Source organism: Ammospiza caudacuta, chromosome 30, assembly GCF_027887145.1.
Source record: "Ammospiza caudacuta isolate bAmmCau1 chromosome 30, bAmmCau1.pri, whole genome shotgun sequence".
Taxonomy (NCBI): domain Eukaryota; kingdom Metazoa; phylum Chordata; class Aves; order Passeriformes; family Passerellidae; genus Ammospiza; species Ammospiza caudacuta.
In genome coordinates, this window is record NC_080622.1 from 5,334,371 (window position 1) to 5,354,379 (window position 20,009).

At 53.6% G+C, this 20,009-nt stretch overlaps 3 protein-coding genes across 6 annotated transcripts; 1 reads left to right on the top strand and 2 right to left on the bottom strand.

The window, feature by feature from the left end:
- Positions 1-720: 720 nt before the first annotated feature.
- LOC131569605 (T-lymphocyte surface antigen Ly-9-like) lies at positions 721-6,853 on the bottom strand. Of its 4 annotated transcripts, XM_058821842.1 has the most exons (8): positions 6,757-6,853; positions 4,742-5,035; positions 4,354-4,623; positions 3,313-3,423; positions 3,066-3,110; positions 2,236-2,294; positions 1,713-1,796; positions 721-1,584 (listed from the first exon to the last, which is right to left on the bottom strand). In XM_058821842.1, the coding sequence occupies exons 1-8, from the start codon at positions 6,809-6,811 to the stop codon at positions 1,531-1,533; spliced, it is 972 nt and encodes a 323-aa protein (XP_058677825.1). In that variant the 5' UTR covers positions 6,812-6,853; the 3' UTR covers positions 721-1,530. The 4 variants fall into 4 exon arrangements, 3 of the variants coding, with proteins under 3 accessions (XP_058677825.1, XP_058677824.1, XP_058677827.1); XM_058821841.1 differs by lacking the exon at positions 6,757-6,853 and having other exon boundaries at positions 4,742-5,195; XR_009275803.1 differs by lacking the exons at positions 2,236-2,294; positions 6,757-6,853 and having other exon boundaries at positions 4,742-5,195.
- A 1,927-nt stretch (positions 6,854-8,780) lies between these two features.
- LOC131569642 (uncharacterized) lies at positions 8,781-11,169 on the top strand. Its single transcript, XM_058821883.1, has 5 exons — positions 8,781-8,985; positions 9,324-9,656; positions 9,764-10,069; positions 10,674-10,784; positions 10,922-11,169. Exons 1-5 carry the CDS (start codon positions 8,913-8,915, stop codon positions 10,924-10,926), a joined length of 828 nt encoding a protein of 275 aa, XP_058677866.1. The 5' UTR covers positions 8,781-8,912; the 3' UTR covers positions 10,927-11,169.
- A 1,385-nt stretch (positions 11,170-12,554) lies between these two features.
- Positions 12,555-18,759, bottom strand: LOC131569659 (signaling lymphocytic activation molecule-like). The gene is made up of 7 exons (XM_058821905.1): positions 18,699-18,759; positions 16,638-16,955; positions 15,788-16,090; positions 14,189-14,299; positions 13,229-13,317; positions 12,766-12,912; positions 12,555-12,599 (listed from the first exon to the last, which is right to left on the bottom strand). Exons 1-7 carry the CDS (start codon positions 18,757-18,759, stop codon positions 12,555-12,557), a joined length of 1,074 nt encoding a protein of 357 aa, XP_058677888.1.
- Positions 18,760-20,009: the final 1,250 nt, after the last annotated feature.

The window sequence follows — 20,009 nt, forward strand, 5'->3', positions numbered from 1 at the left end:
CCCCATGGAATTATTTTTCCATCCCATGGATCCGTTTCTCCTTGCCATGGGATTATTCTTCCACCCCATAGAATTTCTCCATTCCATGGAGAAATCAAATGGATTTATTTCTCCACCCCATGGATCGTCTATCCAATCCATGGATCATCTCTCCATCCCCATGGATCATTTCTTCACCCCATAGATTCATTTCTCCATCCCATGGATCCGTTTCTCCTTGCCACGGGTTTACTCTTCCATCCCATAGGATTGCTTCTCCATTCCATGGAGAAATCCGATGGAATTATTTCTCCACCCCATTGGATTCATCTCTCCACTCCAGGGATGTTTCCCCTTGCCATGGGTTTACTCTTCCATCCCAGAGTCGCTCTCCGTGTCCCGTTTTCCCTCAGATCCCCCCCAAATGCCGGATCCCCAATCCCGAACCCTGGCCCTGCAGGGATTGGTGGGGCCAAGGTTTTGGGGGTTCTTTTGGGGGGCTGGGTGCTGTAAAATTTAGAGCGTTCCGGAGGTGAGGAAAGGGAGCAGGTGCTCAAACCACACGAGCTCTGATGGGAGGCCTCACTTCTCGTTCTGCTTTAACTTCCTGGCGTTATTTTTGGTTGGTTTTGGTGGTTTTTCAGCCCTGCGAGGAGCTGAAGCTTTTGCAAGGCTCAAAATACAACAGAAGAAAAAAAAAAATTAAAAAGTAAATTTTTATTTATAAAATGAATCCCTGAGCTTTTAAAAATGACTTTTCTGTGCAAAGAGGGGCTGGTTTGGAGCCTTCCCTGGACATCTCCAAAGAACCCACTGGATGCCTGTCTGGGTGATCAGGATTGGGACTGACAGTCCTGGAGGGCTTTTCCACCCTCGGGAATTTCAGGATTCCATGGGAAAACCCTTTGGAGAGTCCCCTCCAGCCTGCCTGGGAGTCCCAGCAGCTTTGGCAGAGTTTTGGTACCGAATTCTGGTGGGAGAGAGTGGGGAAAGGAGCCTGAATCCCACAGAGCTGCCAAAAACATGGCAGAAAGATCCCAAAAACACGGAGAAAGAAAAAAAAAATCCTCCCTGAAATCCCAAAGAGAGGGAAACTAAAGCAGCAGAGATGAGGAGGGGAAGGGAGGTGCCAGGAGGGGGAGATCCCTGAGATTCGGGTCTGGAGCAGGACTGGGGATGTTGGAGCCGTTCTGGAGCCACCTTGTGGTGTCCATCTGTCTGATCAGAGAGTGGACACCACTTAAACCAGTTCCAGGTCCTTCTAAACCAGTTCCAGGTCCTTTAAATCACTTCCAGGTCCTTTTAAAGCAGTTCCATCTTCTTCCAAATCAGTTCTGGTTCTAAATCAGCTCGGGTTTCTTGTAAACCAGGCTCAGTCTCATTAAAACAGATTTTTAAATCACTTCCAGGTTTTTAGACCAGTTTCATATTCTTAAACCAGTTGCAGGTCCTTTAAACGAGTTTCAGGTCCTTTAAACCAGTTTCATGTTCTTTAACCTGTTCAGTTCCTTTAAATCGATCTCTTGATCTTCAAACCAGTTCTGGGTCCTTCTAGACCAGCTCCAGGCCGGTCACGGTGGCATTTTCTGCTGTCCCACCATCCGCCTGCGAGGACAGATGGACACAAGCTCGGTTTGGGGTCCTGGGGGCTGATCCAGGGCTTGGTTTGAGGGCTCGGGACCCCTCTGTGCCCGTCCCAGCTCCAGGGGTTCCATCTCCCAGCCCGGGCTCACCTGCTCTGGACGCTTGACCAGGGAATAAATGGTTGAGGGGGGTCCCCCCTCCGCTGGTTTGGCTTTAGTTCCGTCAGGGACGCTCTGGGGGGAAAAAGATTTTTAAATTTTTAAAATTAAAAAAAAATAATTTAAGAATTTTAAAAATTTTTAGGGCTCGGTGCTGGAAAAATTATCCCAAATCCAGGAACCCCACAAAGCGCCACCTCTGGAGGTGTTGTCCCATCCCAAGGCCAGGTTGGATCATCCTGGCACAGTGGGAATTGTCCCCACCCATGGAATGGGACAATTTTAAACTCCTTCCCAACCCCAAAACCCCCATTTCTCTCTGATCCTCTCCACAACCGAGATTTTGGGGCTGGGCACGGAGTTTTGGGCAAGTTCAGGTGCCCTTGGGCCGCCTCCAGCCGTGGCACTTCCCACTGGGAATTCTCAAAAGGAACCAAGGGTTGTCCAGCCATCCCTGGGGTGTCCCCACGGTGTCCCCAAGGTGTTCCCAAGGTGTCCCCAACCCCAAATTCACCTGCTGGGAAGGTCCCACCTCGGCGTACACGGTTGTGTAGTCGTTCGTGGCCCCTGGAACTGGGGAAAAAAGCAGGAATTTGGGGATTTGTGGTGCAGGGAATGCGGGAATCCCAACCTCAGCAGTCCAGGCTTGGGTAAAACCTCGACCCCGAAGCCCCTCGGAGCTGCCGGAGGTGGGAATTGCTCCCCATCCCACCCTCCCCGGTGCCGCGGGGTCGGGATGAACTTCCAGCACCAAGGACAGGGAAAATCCGCCCGGTTTTGGTTTAAATCCCAAATTCCTGGCTGCTTTTTTGGAGGACAAAATCCATTTCTTTCTCCTTCATTGCTCATGGAACAGAGCATGGAAAAGGGGGTTTAAATCCCTTAAAATCCCATTTTTGGGATCAATTTCCCATTGGAATTCCTGGGTGAGCAGGTGGGGATCAGGCACAACTTGGACTCGATGGTCCTGGAGGGATTTTCCAGCCTCGGGGATTCTGAAATTCTTGGCTGGACTGACCCTGAGTTCCCAAGTGGAATTCCTGACTTTTCCCCCTAAATGTCTCTTATTTTATTTTATTTTTCCCCAAATTCCCTCTTTTTTTCATAATTCCGCAGCTGAGCTCCCAGCTCCCCCTTGGTGGTCTGGGATGAAATTTTCCAGCAAAAAATGGAAGGAAAATGGGATTTCAGGAATTTGGGACCAGCCCCTCCCACTCCCCACCAGGACAGAGGGGTCGGGGTCCTTCCCAAACCACGGCACCGGGGATGGTTCCCCTGATCCTAAACGCAATTCCCTGGTTATTGCCACCAGGAAAAGGGCAGGGAACTGCCCCAAAATCCCACCTGTGTCCGCAGGCCTGGGCTGGGAGAGGGGGAATTTCGTCCAGCCTGGAGAAGATGCGACAGAATCAGAACCACAAATCAGCCCCAAATTCACCCCAGATCAGCCCCAAACCCTCCCCAAATCCACCCCAAATTCGCCCCAAATCTGCCTCAAATCCACCCCACATCTGCCCCACCCTGGCTCTGTCCCCCTCCCAGGTCCCCTCTCCTGCCTCCCAGGGCTCCAGGGATGGTTTTCCATGCTCACCTTTGGATTTCCACAGGAACAAGAGGAAAATCAACAAAAGGACCAGGACCAAAATCACGACTATGAGCCCGACCCCAGCCCTGACCCCGACCTGGCTGCTGGAGAGGGCGCCTGGAAAAGGGAGAGCATGCAGAAGATCTCGGGGGATCGGGATCAGCCTATCCCAAACCCAGCATTCCCGTGTTCCTCAGGGGATCGGGATCAGCCCATCCCAGCCCCAAATCCCAGCTTTTCCTGCTCTCAGGGGATCGGGATCAGCCCATCCCAACCTCAACATTCCCATTCCCATCCCAATGCCACCATTTATGTGTTTCTCAGGGAATCGGGATCAGCCCATCCCAACCTCAACACTTCCATCTCATCCCAACTGCAAATCCCAATGTTCCCATGGCACTCAAGGGATCGGGATCAGCTCGGAATCAGGATCAGCCCATCCCAGCCCCAAATCCCAGCTTTTCCTGCTCTCAGGGGATCGGGATCAGCCCATCCCAACCTCAACATTCCCATTCCCATTCCATCCCATCCCAACCCCAACCCTCCCGTGTTTCTCAGGGAATCAGGATCAGTCCATCATCTCACCTTTCCCTCCACTTTTCCAAGGCCCTCAAAGGAAGTGGGATTGGCCCGTCCCAACCTCAACTTTCCCATCCCATCCCAACCACAACTTCAACCTTCCCACAGTGCTCAGAGGAGTGGGATCAGCCCATCCCAACCTCTACACTTCCATCTCATCCCAACTGCAAATCCCAGTGTTCCCATGGCTCTCAAGGGATCGGGATCAGCTCGTCCCAGCCCAAACATTCCCGTGTTTCTCAGGGGATCAGGATCAGCCCATCCCAGCCCCAAATCCCAGCTTTTCCTGCTCTCAGGGGATCGGGATCAGACCATCCCAACTTCAACATTCCCAATCCCACCCCAACCCCAAATCCCAATGATCCCATGGCTCTCAAGGGAATCAGGATCAGCCCATCCCAACCCCAACATTCCTGTGTTACTCAGGGAATTGGGATCAGCCCATCAGGATCTGTCCCCGGCTCTCACCTGCGCAGAGCTCCCCGAGGTTGGTGATGGTGACGCTCTCATTGCTGACGGGGTTCCGTGCCGTGCACGTCAGCGGCTCCAGCCCATCCTGGGATGTTTCGTTCACCAGCAGCACCACGGAGCTGCCGTACCTGTTCTGATCCCCCACCCTCCAGGTGTAGGAGACGTTCCCGAGGCCGGCGCCGGGCGCGGAGCAGCGCAGGGAGGAGCTGCAGCTCCCGTTCGAGCAGTTCTGGACCTCGCAGGTCACCGTGGGCTCTGCCAGCTCCCCTGCGGGCGCCGCGGTGTCACAAACCTCTCTCTTAGTATGAAACCCCCCAAAAGAGTGCTAAAAGCACGCCCAAAACAGCACTAACAGCACCCCCAAAAGATCACTAACAGCACCTACTGAACACCTGCAGGGTGAAGGCGGATTTTTCTCCGTTGATTGTTACAGAGTAGGTCCCGGCATCCTCCATCCTCAGCTGGGAGATGGTGAGCGCGTGGCCGCTCTTGGAGACAGAAAAACGGGTTCTGAATTCTTTTTTATGAAATGCAGGTCGAAGAGGGCCGTCAAATATCACAGTCACTATGGCTTCATTCCCAAAAAACCAGAGTGCTGTCATTCTGTCTGGGTTGTGGCTCTGGAAGGTCACCGACTTGCCCAGGACCCCGTTCACCTCCTTGGTGTCGCTGGCGCTCACTGGGGAGAGAAAACGGGGAGAGAACTTGGGATGGGGATGGAGGTGGGATGGAGGTGGGGGAATGTCGGATGAAGGTGGGCTCAGGGTGGGATGGAGGTCAGTTGAAGGGGGCATGGAAGTGGGATGGAGGTGGAATGGAAGTGGGATGAATTTGGGGTGAAGGATTGCTGAGTTTGGGCTGGAGACAGGATGAAAGTAGGCTGAAGTTGGGATGAAAAGGTGGGATGGAGTTGGGATTAAGGTGGGATCAAGGTGGGATCAGGGTGGGATGGAGAGATGGAGGTAGGCTGAAGGTGGGCTGGAGGTGGGATGAAGCTGGAATGAAGGAGTGCTGAGCATGGGCTGAAGATGGGAAGAAAAAGGAGAAATGAAGGTGGCATGAAAAGCTGGGATCATGGTGGGACCAAGGTTGGATGAAGTTGCAGAACCCAGAGGATGAAGCCCATCAGGGCTGGGGGTGCTTGAGGGCTCATGGGGGGCTCATGGAAGGGTCCCTGGGTGAAGGAAGAGCACGAGGGCACCCCCAGGCCGAGCCCGGAGGGGAACTGAAAGAGAAAGGAGAACGAGGAGCTGGAAACAGCCTGGCCCTGGACACTGCCAGGGGTGCGTGGGGCAGCTCCACCACGGCTTCTCCAGGCTGACCACTCCCTGTGGCCACAGGGAAGGGAACTTTGGAACGGTGGACTCGCTCCAACAGTTCAATGAAATTCTCATGTTGGGGGCACCAGACCTGGTGGGATCTGGAGATTGCATGTGGGATCTCACCATTCCAGGTGGGATCTCACCATTCCAGGTGGGATCTCACCATTCCAGGTGGACGCTCACCATTTCAGGTGGACGCTCACCATTTCAGGTGGACTCTCACCACTCCAGTTTGGATCTCACCACTGAAGGCTGGATCTCACCATTCCACGTGGAATCTCACCATTGCAGCAAGGAGAACCCTCCACACTCCTTTGGGTGCAGCCCAGGACAAGGTCCAGGATCCCTCTGGACCCGTCCCTTCCCTCCAGTGACCACACCATGCCCTTGGCTCACCAATTTGAGGAGGAAGGAGCTGTTTTTGTTATTTTTGCAACTTCCCATTTCCAATGAACCGTGCCACCCCATTTATACCAGGAATGGAGTTCTCCTTCCCAATTTTCCTGACAGGCAACTGATCCTGGCCCAGCCCCGAGGTCGGGCTCGGCATCAGCCTCAGCCACCCCTGGGACATGGACAACAGAGCCTGTGGCAGGAACAAGCTGCAGGGGCAGATAAACTCACAGGAATAACAAAACCACAGGATGGTTCACATGATAAACCCCCCTCAGAGCGGGCAAGGGCTGAACCTTGCCCAATTTCCCTCTTTTCAGCCAAAAAACACCCCAAGATGAGACCCCAAAAACAGGGAGGCAACGTGGAGAGGAGCAGGAGCTGAAGGCAGAGCAGGATGTCTGGAGAACATCTGGAGCAGAGGCTGGGTCAGAGATGGACAACAGAGAAGGGCACAGAGATGGACACCAGGGATGGACACCAGAGATGGACACCACAGATGACACCAGAGATGGACACCAGAGATGGACACCAGCGCTCCAGCAGGTTTCCATGGCAGCCCTGGATCCCAACATTGGGCACAAATCCACCCCATGGAGCTGCTCTGGTGCTCCCAGCCATCCCTCTACCCCAAAAAACCCCAAAACCACCCCAAGATCTCCTTCCCAGGGGACCTGGTACTCACTGGTTTGGTGGAGGAGCATGAGGATGGCGAGATGAGGGATCCAAAACACGTCCATGGATGTCCAGAAATTGAACGGATTTTGGGGCACCAGCAGGCAAAAATGCGCATCGCAAAGAGGAAGAGCAAGAGCGCCTGCGCGCTTTTTAGTGCCTGGTTGGGGGGAAGTGGTTGTGATCATAAATGACGCAGCAAGGAGAAGCAATTCACACCCCAAAAAGGGATATTTGAGGTGTTAAAAACCAAAACCCATGTGTTTTCCATGGAAAGATGACGGACCAAAAGATGGTGGTCACCTGGACCAAGCTGTGTCCCACCACGTGTGGGACAAATGGCTCAGGTTCTCCGTGGTTCCCTCAGCCTTGGCCATAAAGGAGCAACTCCAGTCCCCTCTGTCCCCCCCCAAAAGCCACCCCAAACACGGGACAATGACAATTTTGGGAAACATCGCTTCCCCAGTCAGGATTATTCAGGGAACGTCACATGCAGACGGTCATGACGAAATTTTGGGGCGAGGGGGAAGTGAGCTGGGGCAGATTAAAAAATGTTCTAAAAATGTTCCAAAACGTTCTTTAAAAACGGATTAAAAATCCTAAATAAAACCCAGGTTCCTCTGCCCCAGTGAGGAACTGGGAGCTGCTGACCCAGACTGGTCTGGGGTGGAAGGGAACTTAAGGACAAGATTTTGGGGCTGGAAAGGGGATTTGGGGGCTGGAACCAGGAGGAATTTGGGGTGGGAACAAGGAGGATTTTCGGATGGGACCAAGGAGGATTTTGGGGTTGGAACAAGGAGGATTTGGGGGTTGGAATAAAGAGGATTTAGGGGCGGGAACAAGGAGGATTTTGTGGTTGGAACAAGGAGTATTGGAAAAACAGCTCCCAATATTACCAGTTAGATTGTGCCTGGGCCAGTCTGACCCTCGCTGCTGGGGCAAAGGCAGCAACTGCGGTGTGTCACCCCAGAGACACCTTGGCTTGCTGGTGGTCGCAGGTGGGCACTGAACAAGTCCAGGCTTGTTGGAACCCCATTACCTCAGGAGGAATAGCTTCAGGCGATGGTGAAGAGAAAAAGGAGAGGATTCTGCTGGAGGGTTTAATGTCCAGAGGTTTATTCCATGGTTACAGAGGTCTGAACGTGAGCAACTGCTCCAACAGAACACCAACCGCATGGTCTGATCACCTTTCTAAGCTCAGGGACAGGGGGAGGGGAGGTACAGGTGAGCCACCAACCAGGTGAGAGGGGCGGGGTCTCAGGGGAAGATGACAGAGGGGCATCCTTTGAACTTGACCAACCACACCACGCCTTGCTGGAATGATAAGCCTGATTGACAGGACTCACTCAGCATGGGGGCAAGGGGGAAGGGAGAGAGGTACAGGCACACCTGGGGAAGTGACCTGGAAGTCTAAAATGGCACATTACAGCACACCACAACAAAGGAGGATTTTGGAGTGGGAACGAGGAGGATTTTGGGGTTGGAATGAGGAGGATTTTGGCGCTGGAACAAGAAGGATTTTGGGGTTGGAAGAGGAAGGATTTAGGCGCGGGAACGAGGATGATTTTGGGGCTGGAATGAGGAGGATTTTGGGGCTGGAACAAGAAGGATTTTGGGGTTGGAACGAAGAGGATTTTGGGGCTGGAACAGAGAGAATTTTGGGGTTGGAACCGGGAGGATTTTGGAGTTGGAACGAGAAGGATTGTGGGTGTTGGAATAGGGATTTTGGGTTTGAAAAGTGCATTTCGGAGTTGGACATTCCTCCCCAAACCTCCCGGCCCTGCTGCTGCTGGGCTGCCCGAGCTGGGGACAGCGGAGCCACCGCGATGTCCCCAAGCGTCCCCGGCGCTCGCTGCAAAGGGAAAGCAAAACCCCCAAAAACACCCCAAAATTGCCCTCCCGGGGCGACTCAGATCAGTTCCCTGCGAGCTTTGGGGCTGAGAGCGCCGCGCTCCGGACACGTCCTTGTCCCCTCTGCCACAGGGGCGGCCGGGGGAGGAGGAGGAGGAGGAGCAGGAGCAGGAGCAGGAAGGAGCCGGGGCAGAGGAAGGAGCCGGGGCAGAGGAAGGAGCCGGGGCAGAGGAAGGAGCCGCACGGAGCTGGGGCAGAGGAAGCCCCGGCGGGCGCTCGCAGCCCCGAGGGGTCCCGTCCCGGCTCCGCTCCGCGATGTCCCCGCGCGGGGGTCGCCTCTGTCCCCCCGCGCTGCTGGCGCTGCTGCTGGGCCTGGCCGGGAGCCGAGGTGAGGAGGGGGCGCTGGGGGACCGGGGGGGCTGCGGGAATTCGGGAATTGCTGCGGGAAATTCGGGAATTGCTGCGGGGATTGGGGAATTGCTGCGGCGATTGGGGAATTGCTGCAGGGATTCGGGAATTGCTGCGGGGAAAAGCCGGAGCGGCGCTCGGGGGGATGGAGAGGGGCTGGCTGCGGCTTTGGGGGGATTCTCCTCGCTCCTCTCAAACCCCTTGTCCGGGCAGAGCCGAGCCGGGCCGGGCCGTGAGGCGGGGCCGGTTCCCCTTCCTGGGCAGCTTTTGGGGTGCGGAGTTTGCCTGAAAGTCACGACTTCCCTGGCTCTGGTTTAGGATTCTGGGGATGTGAAAATCTGCCTGTGCCCCGCGCTGTGACCGAGGGAGGATCGCTGTGCCTGGTGCCGGAGAAGGAGCCCCAATGGAAGTGGACAGAGATGCACTGGGCGGTGAGAATGGATTCAGGAGTGCGGCAGCGGATCCTGACAGCCCCCAGGGATGGAAATGTCTCGTATTCCAGAGGTCCTTTCCATGGGAGGATGGAATTCCACCGGGGAAACTTCTCCCTGTGCATCTCCCCGGTTCGCAGGGATGATAACGGGGTCTATAACGCCCAGTTTGAGGGCAGGCCAGTGATTTCAGCCCAGTGCACCCGAGTGTCCGTGTGGGGTGAGTGCCCGTGTCCCTGTGTCCTCCTGTCCCTCTATCTCCTGTCCCTCTGTGCCTTTGTCCCCCTGTCCCCCTCTCTGTCCCCTCTCACCCCGCTGTCCCCGCAGACCCCGTCCCGCGGCCGGTGCTGAAATCCCAAATCCTGCAGCGGGATCGGGGCCGGTGCCACCTGTCCCTGCTCTGCTCCAGCCCCGGGAACGTCTCCTACAGCTGGGCCTGTGCCGGGGATGGCCCGGAGCCGGTCCCGGGGCAGATCCCGGGGCAGATCCCGGGGCAGATCCCGGGGCAGATCCCGGACAGCCCCTCCCGGCTGCTCCGGAGCCTCCCCGAGGGCGCGGATCCCCAAATCTGCCTCTGCAACGTCAGCAACCCCGCGGGGTGGAGCGCGGCCCGCATCGCCCTCACCTGCCCAGGTGAGCTCCCCGTGGGACCGGGGCGGGGCTGAGCATGCCGGGGTTTACAGGCCTTAAATGCGGAAAAAAATGGGGGAAATTTTGGAAAATATAAAAAAAAATTCGTTTAAGGAGATGTAAATGATATAATTTTAAATTTAACTTTTTTGTATGCATTCTGTGTAAAAACTATAGTTATATATATATTAATATCTATAATATTAATATCTATAAAATATTATTTATATCTATTAATATCTATAAAACATATAAATTAATATATATAAAATATATATGTAATAGGTATTTATATAATACACTTTTATATATAATGGATACTTATTTTTATGTATAATATATACTCATTTTTCTATATAAATATACTTGTTTTATAAATTAAATACATTATACATATATGTATATATATATATATATACACACACACACATATATATATAAGATATAAACTTCTTTTTATATCCTTAATCCATAATTATTTATGAAATTTTTATTCTATATAAGGCCAAACTGCAAATTTAGAGATTCACGGAATCCTGGGGTGGTTTGGGTGGGAAGGGAACCCCAAATCCCAGCCCAGCTCCAGGATTTTGGGATTCTTTTCCAGTAATTCCAGGGAATTTCAGCCCCTGGAGACCGGTGGTCGTGGCCGTGGCCGAGGGGCTGATCCTGCTCCTCGTGGGCTTCTCCTGCTGGTGGAGGGAGAATTCTCGGGAAGGTTTGTCCAGAATGTGGGGGCAGGATCCCAAATCTGGGGGGTCTGACCCCAAACCAGCCCTTGGAACCACCAAAATCTGGCTGTTCTGGAATCAAAAATCCCCAAAATGTCCCAAATCCCGCCCGTTTTCCTTGCAGGATAACAGAGGTTACAGGTGCTTCCCAAATCCCACCAGCCACCAGCGCCGCCAAAATTCCAGAATCCCCATTCCTATGGAATTCTTCTCCTGGGAACTCCAGCACCCACTGGGATCCATGGAATAGAAATATCCAGAAATTCGGGTTTTTCCCCCAAGATTCAACCCCCAGCTGCACCTCGGAGCGAAGATTTGGGGATGGAAAACTCCGGAAAGTATGGATTTGGGATTGGGCAGGGGTGGGACTTATGTGGGGATTTTAGGGTTTGGAAATCTGAGAATCCTTTTTATTAAATTTTTTATTGGTGCAAATACAGCTGAGCTGCACAATAAACTTGTTTAATTAATTAGTTGGCTGATTAGAGGCTGAATTACACCTTGGGCACAGGAAGAGAGGGAATCCCCCCGATTCTCACCTTGGTTGTCTTCCCCCAAATCCAGGTCCAGCCTGGGAAACCTCTCCAGAATCCAGTTCCAAGGGATTTTTTAAATTCCAAGTTTATTTTCCTTTCCCTCCACCCCAATCCATGAGCTCAGACCGAGGGACACCTGAGACATTTTTGGGATGATAAAATCCTTCAGATCGGTGGGAAAGGATGGGAAGGGGGAAGTTTGGTGTGACCTGGCTCCTGCCACAGAGGGGTCGCCAAAATCCCTCATTCCTTGGGCCAAAATCCAGTGGATTTGGGATTTTTAACCCATTCCAGAGCTCAGGAAACAAACCCTTGTTCTTCCTCTTTGAAGTCCCTGTGGGTTCCCTTGGGAATTCAGGACCACGGGGATGAGATCCTGAAATTCGTCAGGGATGAGGTCGGAGTCCAAATCTCGACGGCCTTCCTGATGTCGCGGGTGTGACAATGACCATTCCAGGTTCCACAGGTGTGGGAATGACCATTTCTGGTTCCACAGGTCTGGGAATGACCATTCCAGGTTCCACAGGTGTGGGAATGACCATTCCAGGTTCCACAGGTGTGACAATGACCATTCCAGGTTCCACGGGTGTGACAATGACCATTCCAGGTTCCACGGGTCTGGGAATGACCATTCCAGGTTCCACAGGTCTGGGAATGACCATTCCAGGTTCCATGGGTGTGGGAATGACCATTCCTGGTTCTACGGGTGTGGGAATGACCATTCCTGGTGCCACAGGTGTGGGAATGACCATTCCAGGTTCCATAGGTGTGGGAATGACCATTCCTGGTTCCACAGGTCTGGGAATGACCATTCCTGGTTCCACAGGTCTGGGAATGACCATTCCCGTTGGATCCTCCATCATTCCCAGCCCCAGGTGCATCCAGAGCCTCCCTCCCTTCTCCCACGGCTCCAGGATCCCGCTGGAATTTCTCCAAGCACAGCCTGGAGTTCCTTCCCTGTGTCCAGCCCTTGTTTGACCGTCCCACACCAGACACGCCGTTCATTCCAGAGAGTTGCCCCCAAATCCTCTGGGGTGCTCCCCAAAGGATTCCCCAGGATCCCTGAAGGATTCCCCCAGGATCCCCAAAGGATCCCCAGGATCAGCAGCGATTCCAGCCAGGAACGAATCCCAGGGAAGCTCTGGGGGTGCTCAGGGATCCCCAAAGGTTTCCCCCAGGATCAGAGGTGATTCCAGTTGGGAATGTAGATCCCAGGGAGGTTCAGGCCATGGGATGGGTCACGCTGGCATAAACCGTTGTGGGCTCCTTGGGGGGGACAAAAATGGGGACACAAAGGGATCACAAAATGGGGACACCAAGGAGTCACAAAATGGGGACACCAAGGGGTCACAAAATGGGGACACCAAGGGGTCAGCCAGGTGGCTGGGCAGGGGGTGCCCCACAAAGGGGGGGTTGGGGATGTTCCCCTTACCTGGGACAGCGGGGGGCGTCCCCGCAGGTTTGGGGACACGGCCGGGGACCGGGGGGCTCCATTGGGGGTCGGGGGTGGCCCGGTGGCGGCGGCGTAGATGGTGGTGCAGGACGCGGGGGTGGCATTGGGGACGGTGCCTTTGGGCTTCTGAGGGAGGGGACAAAGGGTGGGCAGCGACCCGAGGGTCCCCACGGGGACCCCCTGGTCCTGCTGGACGTTTTCCGGACAGGATTGTGCCCAACGGGTCTCGGAAAAGGGGGAAAATCCCCGAGTTTGTCCCCAAAGCCACCGTGGGATGCTGGGCACTCAGCAAGTTGTGTCACTCGGCTTTATTCCCCCTTTTCTTCACCGTTTTCCCCTATTTTTCCCCTCACTTTTACCCTTTTCCCCCCTTATCCCCTTTTTTCCCCATTTTCCCCATTTTTCCCCAATTCCCCCATTTTTCTCCATTTTTCCCCCTCACCTGCACCCGCTGCACCTGGGCGTAGATGGTGGCGCTGGCCGGAGTGACCTGGGAGGGGTCCGGGGTGACCTGGGAGGGCTCTGGGTCACCTGTGGGGTCACACAACCCCAGGATCAGCCAGGTTGGAAGAGAATTCCAAGGTCTCCGAGTCCGACCAGTGTCCGGTCCCCTCTTGGTCATCCCAAGGAATCTCCAGGAATTCCTCGGACACTCCAAAGCTCCCTGAGCCCCTTCCAAGCCCTTTTCCCTTTTCCAGGAGGAATTTCCCCAAATTTCCAGGCCTGGCACAGCTCAAGGCCGTTCCCTCCTGTTCTGGCTCCGTTCCCTGGGATCAGATCCCAAATTCCCCCTGGATCCCCCTTTTCTCCAGGCTGAGCCCCCCCAGCTCCCTCAGGAATTCTCCTTCCAGGATTTTCTCTGCCAGGAACTGATCCTGGGTCCCTCAGAGCTGAGCTGGGAGAGGATCCCAGTGATCCCAGCAATCCCAGCAATCCCAGAGATCCCAGAGATCCCAGAGATCCCAGAGATCCCAGTGATCCCAGCAATCCCAGCAATCCCAGAGATCGAGATCCCAGTGATCCCAGTGATCCCAGTGATCCCAGTGATCCCAGTGATCCCAGAGATCCCAGAGATCCCAGCAATCCCAGAGATCCCAGAGATCGAGATCCCAGTGATCCCAGAGATCCCAGTGATCCCAGCAATCCCAGCAATTCCAGAGATTCTAGAGATCCCAGTGATCCCATAGATCCCAGCAACCCCAGCAATCCCAGCAATCCCAGTGATCCCAGCAATCCCAGAAATCCCAGGAATCCCGGAGATCCCAGAGATCCCAGTCCCATCCCCTGTCCCTCAGGTGACCACCGGGGACCAATCACAGCCAGGGCTCGATGACCTCGGAATTCTTTCCCCACCTCTGGAATTTTGGGGGTCCCCACCCGCTCCAGGACCCCCCAAACTCACATTTGGCCGAGCGGGTGGCCCTGCAGGTGACAATGACCACGATCACGATGATGACGATGACACCGAGCACCACCAGAGGCACCAGGAGCTCGGTCCTCACCCCAGGGACACCTGGGACAGGAGGGGACACACAGGGGAAGTGGCCCCGGGTCACCCAGAGCCCTTTGTCACTTCTGTCACCTCATTTTTGTCATCTGTCACCTGATTTTGGGGGCTGATTTTTGTCACCTGTCACCTGATTTTGGGGCTGATCTCCATCACTTTCTCCCCTGACTTTGGGGCGGATTTTTCTCACCGCTGTACTCTAATTTTGGGCCTGAATTTGGTCACTTTGTCACCAGATTCGGAGGCTGATTTTGTCACCTCTGTCACCTGATTTGGGGTTGATTTGCTGCAGAACAGGAAGCAAAGGGCAGGAAATGCCTCTGAGCTCTCTTGATTTGCCTTATTTGAGATAAAAACCCACTGGGAGCTGGATGTGGGGTCGGAAAAAACCCTAAAATATCCCTGGTGGCTTTAAGGGGGCTCGAGGGACAGAAATATAGTGAAAGTTCAAAGAAATATCTCCAATATCTGTAAAAAATCTCCTGTCTAAAGGGGGATCCCATTAATCCACAGAAATATCTCAAATATCCATAGAAATCTCTCAAATTCCCCCACAAATCTCTCAAATTTCTGCCCAAATCCACCAAGTTCCCACCATCTGGACATCTCCAGAGCTGCCTTCCCACCCCACCACCCTCGGATTCTGAGGTTCTGGAATTCTGGGATTCTGAGATTCTGGGGTTCCAAAATTCTGTGATTCTGGGGTTCTGGAGTTCCAGGTTTCTGGGGTTCTGGGGTTCCAGGATTCCAGGATTATGGGGCTATGGGATTCGGGGATTCTGGGGTTCCAGGATTTTGGGGTTCTGAGATTATGGGATCCCAAGATTCTGGGATTCCAGGGTTCTGGATTTCCAGGATTCCGGGATTCCGGGATTCAGGAATTCTCTGATTCCAGAATTCCAGGATTCCATGATTCCAGGATTCTGGGACTCTGGAATTCCAGGATTCTGGAGTTCCAGGATTCTGTGACTCCAGGATTCTGGGATTCCAGAATTTGGGATTCTGGGGTTCCAGGATTCCAGGATTATGGGGTTATGGGATTCAGGGATTCTGGGGTTCCGGGGTTCAGGGATTTTGGGGTTCTGAGATTATGGGATCCCAAGATTCTGGGATTCCGGGATTCAGGAATTCTCTGATTCCAGAATTCCAGGATTCCATTATTCCAGGATTCTGGGACTATGGAATTCCAGGATTCTGGGACTATGGAATTCCAGGATTCTGGAGTTCTAGGATTCTGTGACTCCAGAATTCTGGGGTTCCAGGATTCTGTGACTCCAGGATTCTGGGGTTCCGGGATTCTGGGATTCTGTGACTCCAGGATTTGGGAGATTCTGGGTTTCTGGAATTCCAGGATTCCGTGATTCCAGGATTCTGGGGTTCTGGGATTCTGGGGTAATGGGGTTCCAGAATTCTGGGATTCCAGGGTTCCAGGGTTCTGGGATTCCAGATTTCCAGAATTCTGGACTCCCGGGGTTCAGGGATCCCGGCGCCTACCCCCGTGCAGGGATCCGCACTGGTCGGTGTCGAAGGTGGCGTTGCGGGAGCTGACGGGATTGCGGGCGGTGCAGACGCAGCCGAAGGCCGCGCTCCGCAGCGGGAACCGGAGCCTCAGGACGCTGCCGTTGGCCCGGCAGTGCGCCCCGGTGCCGTTGCTGTCCCGGCTGTCCCCGCCGTCCCCGCTGTCCCAGCTGTAGGAAACCTCGTCCCCCCGCTCCGAGGAGCAGCTCAGCTCCAGCCAGCAGCTCCCGTTGGACGACTCCCGGCGCAGGATGCGGATGCTGGGAACGGCCACCGGCTCTGGGGAGAGACGGGAATGCCAGGATTTGGAATTGGAGGACATGGAGGTTGGTGGTTTCCACCTCCCTCATCCCAGAGCTGCTCCCAAAAGGCTGAGATCACCCAGGAAAAAATCCAGGAAAACAGCAGGAAATTCCAGGAAAAGGCTGGGGATGTCCAACAAAATCTCAGCTTTTTTTGCCGAGAGGTTCCGGCAAAAATGCTGAGATTGACCTCCAGCTCTGGAAAAAGGAGAAATGGAAATTCCAGGATTCTTTGGACATCAAAATGGACATTTCCATCCCCTTGACCACCACACACCTCCCAGACCCGCCCCCAAAATGCCAGAATCAACCAGGAAAAGGCCTGGAATATCCAGAAAAGGCCTGGAACATCCAAAAAAAAGCCTGGAACACTCAGGAAAGGTCTGGAACACCCAGGAAAAGCCTGAAGCATCCTGGAAAGGCCTGGAACATCCAGAAAAGCTCCGGAACATCCAGGAAAGGTCTGGAACACCCAGGAAAAGGCCGGGATCACCATCCTGGCGATTCCCAGGGGATTTTTTTACCAAGCACTTCCAGCTGGATCTGCCAGACCTCCTCGTCCGAGCCCCGGTAGACGCTGTACTCGTAGAGCCGCCCGTCATCCCGGCTGGTGTTGAGGATCTCCAGGGAAAAGTTCTCCCCCAAGCGCATCCGCTCCCGCTCGAACGCCGTGTGGTTCTCGCCCGAAATCCTCAGCAGGAGTTTCTTCTTGAGCGGCTCCTCGGTGATTTTCTTCCAGGAGGCTTCCTTGGACTTCTCGGTGTGATCCTGCAGGTTGCGGGGGACCCGCAGGATCGTCGGCTCCCCCAGAGCCCCCAGCTGCGTCACCCGGGCGCTGATCCCTGCGAAGAGGGGAGCGAGAAGGGTTGGGGCTCGCGGGGATCGTCCCCATCCCAATCCCGGAGGGATCCTCTGGGACCGGGGCAGGGGCGGCGCTGGATCCGGCCTGGGGAGACACAGGAGCCCAGATCTACGGGAGAAACCTCCAGGTCCAAGAGAGAGACCCCAAATCCAAGGGAGAGACCCCAAATCAAAGACAGAAACCCCCAGATCCAAATGTGAGACCCCAAATCCAAAGCTGAGACCCCAAATCCAAAGGAGAGACCTCAAATCTAAAGGTGAGACCCCCAAATCCAAAGGAGAGACACTAAATCCAAGGGAAACACCCCAAATCCAAGGGAAAGGCTTCAAATCCAAAGGTGAGACCCCGAATTGAAGGGAAAGACCCCAAATCCAAGGGAAAGACCCCAAATCCAAAGGGAAAAGCCCCAAATCCAAAGGTGAGACCCTAAATCCAAAGGAGAGATGCTAAATTCAAAGGGAAAGACCCCAAATCCAAAGGAGAGTCCGCAAATCCAAAGGAGAGACCCCAAATCCAAGGGAAAGACCCCAAATCCAAAGGTGAGACCCTAAATCCAAAGGAGAGACCCCAAATCCAAAGAAGTCTCGTTCCCAGCTTCAAACATCCTGGAATTTTGGGAATTGCAGCCACCTGGGAGCAGGCTCGGGTACAAATCCCACATTTTCCTTCTGGTTGAGGTGGTCCCAGGTTGGGTTGTTTGGAAAAAAATTGAGGGGTTTCATCTCCCACGGCCCGGGATTCCCGTGGGAGGATTTTTCCCCCAAACTCCCTTTGTTGTTTTTTATTTCAGGCCAATGATTCAGAATTTCCTCGATTTGGATTTTCCTCGACTCAGATTTTCCCTCATTTCTAGGCAAACAAATTTTGTTTTTGTAGGAAATTGTGAGAGGAGGAGAAGGAGGAGGAGGAGGAGCCAAATCTGGAGCCCCCAAAAGCACAGAAGGGTCCCCATTGTGCCACCCCCACTTTTCCCAAAGCCTTTTTTCCATGAGTTTTTGCCCAAAAAGGAAAGGGAAGAGGAAAGGAAGAAAAAGGGAAGAAAAAAAGAAGAAAAAGGAAGAAAAATGGAAGAAAAATGGAAGAAAAAAAGAAGAAAAAAGGAAGGAAAATGGAAGAAAAATGGAAGAAAAAAGGAAGGAAAATGGAAGAAAAATGGAAGAAAAATGGAAGAAAAAAGGAAGAAAAAAGGAAGAAAAAAGGAAGAAAAAAGGAAGAATAAAGGAAAAGGGAAACAACCTCATGCTGGTGGAACCTGGAATTTTGGCTGGAAGTCTGGAGGGAATTTTGGCTCTCCAGACCCCCCAAAAACAGGGATTGGCCCCATTTTCATGGAAGTTGTCCCATGGCAAAGGGTTGGGATCCTCAAGGTCCTTCCAGCCCAAACCATTCCATGATTTTATTCCTTGGGAATCTCCCAGCCGGTGGATCTGAGCCAATCCTCCGGGAATCTCCCTCTGGAACATCCCAACTCCCTCCAGCACTGAATGAATCCCTCAGGGCTCTCAGAACCCTGCTAAAATTCACCCAAATCCTTCACTTCTCCCGCTGAACTTTTTTCCATCACATTTGACTCCCCTCCTCCCTTTGGGAGACTTTTAGGGACACCCCTCCCACCCCACCTGGAGCACCTCCACCCCAAAGTCCCAAACCCCTTCAGATCCACCAAAAAAAAACCCAAAATCCATGAAAAACCACCCAAACCCCCAAAAATCAGTGAGGAAACCCCACATACCCCCAAGAGCGGCGAGGGTGAGGAGCAGCCGGAGCCAAGCCCCGGAGCCCATGCCGGGATCACGGAGCCTCCGCGGTTCCGGGGCTCGGAGCAGGTGCTGGCAGGAAGAGCTTCACCCCCAGCCCTCTCATTTCCTGTTTTTGGGGCCGATCGAGCTAAACCTTTGCCTTTTATCCCCTTCGGTCGGAAATTATTCAAAGCACGGAGGCTGTGCTCCGCGCCCCGGAGATGGAAGAGGAAAAAGCAGAAGGAAGCAGAGAACGGGTTTGGTTTTTCCGCCAGAGTTCCATCAGCCTGCTGAGGGGTCCTCAAACGGCTCTGAAAAAAAAGAGGAAAAATCCAGTTTTGGAGGAATTTCATGGAGTTTTCCCAGCTCTGGAGAGGTGGAAGCTCCAAAGCGACCCCACTAAGGGACGTGGGAGATTCATCGGAGCATCCCAAAATCTGCTGCATCCCCCAGGGGTGGGACCGCCCAGAAAGGTGAGAAATCCCCAGATTTCCCGGGAAAATCCCAGCTTGGAGCTCCGTGGGATCCACAGGAGGAGGAGAAGGATGGGAGGTCCCGAAAACTCACCTGGGAGAAGCCAAATCCTCGTTCTGGGTGGGTTTGGGTGGATTTGGGATCAGCTGGGTGTGGGGATGGTCCTTCCTGGTGGAAAGGCTGGGAAAGGCCGGGGAAATCCAGTCATGGATCTGCTGCTGGAAAATCCTGACTGGTTTTGGTTGAAAAGCTTTGAAATCCGAGGTTTTTGCCTTTTTCTTTCTCCAAATTTCGCCACTTTTCCCAATTTTCAGGGTGTGGATGGAGAGGGAATTCCAGGATCCCTGAGGCTGGAGAAGAGCTCTGGGATCCAACAATCCAAGATGTCACCAAGTCCCACCTTGCTGTTCCATGGACACCTCCAGGGATGAAAATTCCAGGATTTTAACCCAAACCAAATCCTGGGACTGGATCACATCCCGCTGCTCTCCAGGGACGCCCAACTCAGAGTTTTCCCCGAGGTTTTGCTGCCGGGAAATGATTTTTGAATGACAAAAAAAACCCAAAACCACCCAAAAAAACCCACCCGGAACCTCCTGGGAGGCTCCTCCTCCTTCCTTGCTCAGAAAGCACCTGATAGGTAAAAACCCAAAGCCACCATTTCTCAAAAATCAGACTTTTACAGAAAAAATACAGACGGGAAATCGCGGGATGAATTAATCCGGGAAAAACAGCGGTGGAGTCCTGGAAACTTCTGGAATGGGAGCTTGGAAGGATTTTGGCGTGGCAAAGTTGTTGGTCTTGGGGTGTTTGGGGCTATT